General features: G+C 42.0%; 1 protein-coding gene across 1 annotated transcript in view; it reads right to left on the bottom strand.

The window, feature by feature from the left end:
* LOC102215886 (vascular endothelial growth factor C-like) overlaps positions 1–2508 on the bottom strand; it is a 19039-nt gene extending 16531 nt beyond the window's left edge. Inside the window, exon 1 of the mRNA XM_005747339.1 lies at positions 1436–2508. Within this exon, the coding sequence (XP_005747396.1) occupies positions 1436–1537 (102 nt within the window). The 5' untranslated portion in view covers positions 1538–2508. The remainder of the gene's footprint in view (positions 1–1435) is intronic.
* Positions 2509–3159: the final 651 nt, after the last annotated feature.

Raw genomic sequence — 3159 nt, 5'->3', positions numbered from 1 at the left:
CCCCCCCTGCAATGGCTCTGCGCCCCACACTTTGGGAAGGTCTGTCTTACATGATTCAGTTTGTTTGACCACTAAAACCAAGCTTTGGCTGTTGGACAGATTCACATTCAACTGCAGAATACTTTGGTATACAGAGGAATACATGGTTGACTAAATGACTGGAAGGTATCCAGGTCCTGTGTCTGCAAAATAAGCACAAATCATAACTCTTCCGCCACCATGCTCAAGTTGAATTTCCTGTGACGTCCCAGGATTGTGACATAGTGACAAACATAACATAATTATTATTAATGGGATGACTGTGGCTCAAGAGGTAGAGTGGGTTTTCATCTCAGAAGGTCAGTGGCTTAATCTCCGGTGGTTCAGGTGTGCATCCTTGGGTGTCAAAGTATCTTTGGGCAAGATATTGAACCCCAAGTGGCCCCACTATATCCTTTTTAGTGTGAATGTTGGGTTTAAAGCACTTATGCACTTTATTTTTCATTTGACTGTATGTATTTTATGCTATTGAAGTATGCCAGTGTACCACAAGAATGAACACTGTGTTTTTCCCCTAAAACATAATTGTATTTATTTTCCAGTTGAACATTTTAATGGCCATTGTTATGCTCATGATGCCATTATTGAAAGCTTATTCCAAACTCCATTTAGACAAAATGTTTGGTTTTCACTGCATTACTTATCTGTAATGTTCCTACTCTGCACAATAACAAAATTCAGGCTAAAGCAAGGCATCACTGAGCTCCTTGCATTTTGTTAAATAGCTTATAGTGTGAAAACACATCATGAAGGAGCAAAACAATTGCTGGAAGACTTAATATTCACAATTTGATGGCATATATGAGACAGCTACAACAATAGCTAGTTGAAGTTCTGCAAAAGTTACATGTCCCAAAAACTCACTGTCGGTTGGAAGGCATCAGGTTAGCTGTGTGTTTTTTATTTTATTTTATTTTTTTTTATTAAGGACATGCTATCAAGCTTAATCAAGTTTAAAATGAACAACTGGAAGTTGTTAGGTTTATATACCCCATGTGGATTTTATTGATTTTATGATGACTCCATTGTGTAAACCATTGTGATTGTTGGAAATGTTGCTTGTGTAAAAAAGATTACATCTGTGAGATTGCCTAAGTAAATACAGCTTAAATAACGCAATCCTTACAAAACGTATTCTCACATATAATGTTTCAGTGCTGACGGTGCAGAGGACAATCTCAACAGTTGGGCAATCTGCTGTCTGTGTCTACGTATCAAGCACATAGGTTAATGGTTCTTTAATACTATTTCTATAACATCTGTGTGCTATCCATGGAAGCATCTACAATTCTTTGTTCATTCAGCTTTTTCTCAAAAATGTTCATCTGTATGGAATCGATTGTAAGAAAAACTAACATAATTATCATGTTGTGAGGTGTGAAGTGTAAATACTTACCTGTGTGCCCATGTCTCCAGATTGGTAATAGTCTGTATAGTCTTGTCCTGAGCACAAATTGCTGATATTAAGCATCCATAGGAGCACAGCTGGTATCCACATAGTGAGGATATAGAGAGAAGGGGGGGGAAGGAGAGGAGATGTCAGGACAGAGGAAGAGGAAGTTGGTGGATTTAAAGCTTGATGTAAAGAGAAAGCCGGGAAGGAGGAGAGGAAGGTGGAGGATAAGGAAAGAGGTTTCGCAGATTTTATAGGTATCTCTCAGCTCCTCTCTTCATTCTATCCTGGGACGAAGTTGCTCTTCTGGCACAGGTTGGTTAAATTTGGGAAATCAGCTGAATAAATCATGATGAGGAAATCTACTCCTCTTCCTCGTGTCAAACCACAGCTCGTTCTCGTGCACGCTCTCTCTCTCTAGCCTCTCCTGTCGTCTCGCTGCTCTTCCATTCTTGCCGTTGGCCGTGATGTCAGGTGTCTGTTAGTCGCTGTTTGTCTCAGTTTTGTCTTCACTTTGTCTCCTCTTTATATCTTTCTTGGCCTTGGCCTGGACCTACTCCTCGGTCTCTGGCCCTTTTTTGTTTGCTGACTCTCGCATTTATCTCCCTTTTTCCTCTCTCCAGCCTTGGTCGTCCTTGTCAGTCTCCTTTCCTCGCCCTTCACACTTGTGTACCTCCTCGCCTTTTTTATCTGTATTTTTTTCCTCGTCTTTGCACAACAGCTGTGCTCTTCCCTCCCTCCTCTCTCTCTCTCTCTCTCTCTCTCTCTCTCTCTCTCTCTCCCTCAGATTATTTCTGACTCTTTATCTGTCTCCTCTTTCTTCCCCAGAAAGCTTCAGGGCACAGCTCTGTCTGTCTGTCTCTCTGGATTTCCCCCCCTCCTGCTTTCTGAATCAGTCCCAACTTTTCTGTCAGGGTGTGTGATCCTTAGAAAAGCATCAAAGGGAGTTGAAACAATAGAAAGTGGCTTATTTAAAATCCTGCCCTGAAAAAAAAAATAGAAGAGAAAAAAAAAGAAAGGAAAGAGTCAGTCGTTTTAAGTTCCAGTCCAAACAGAGTGAACATGCGTCCTGTTCACAGGCGTCCTGCTGGAGTGAATGAGACAAACAAGAATGGCTTGTATTTAATGGGCGGGGTAAAGGATTTGAGAGACATGGTTTGTACAGCTGATTATACTGACCCCCGCCACCCAGCCCAGAAATTGCAGGCTATGCAGCGCCTGGGCACTGGCACATTTTCCCTTAGCAGATGCCATCATCTTCTTTATTTTAAGATTTAAATTCACTGGACAGACTGTTTCCCTCCCCGCTGCTGTGGGTTCTATAATTTGATTCTCTCAGACACATAACACACTGAACTGTCACTTTTTAAAATCAGATTATCCTCCCACATTCCCCATCACTCTTCTGTTTCTCACACAGTTGTTATCGTGACATCTTTTGTCATTCTGTCTCTGTAATTCCTGGTAACGGGAGCAGCTGCTGGTGGGGAAGAAAAAAATGCGCATGTTCGCTCACCTGGGAGTGATGAATGTGAGTTTCCTAACTGCAGCTCTAAGTGCCTTTTTATGAGCTCCTAATACCTTTGCTGCCTCTCTCTCTCTGGTTTATCTCAGCTGCCCCCAGTTCCTGTCGATTTCTCTTCACCCCCATGAGCACTATTTCTTTGTCAGGACTAGTCTGTGTGTGTGAGAGGCACATATGAAGCTCTCACACCTGCAGCTCACAG

Source organism: Pundamilia nyererei, unplaced genomic scaffold (assembly GCF_000239375.1).
Source record: "Pundamilia nyererei isolate P.nyererei 1_Seehausen unplaced genomic scaffold, PunNye1.0 scaffold00194, whole genome shotgun sequence".
NCBI classification, from domain to species: Eukaryota; Metazoa; Chordata; class Actinopteri; order Cichliformes; family Cichlidae; genus Pundamilia; species Pundamilia nyererei.
The sequence above is the reverse complement of the archived record's forward strand: the minus strand, read 5'-3'. Positions and strand labels throughout refer to the sequence as shown.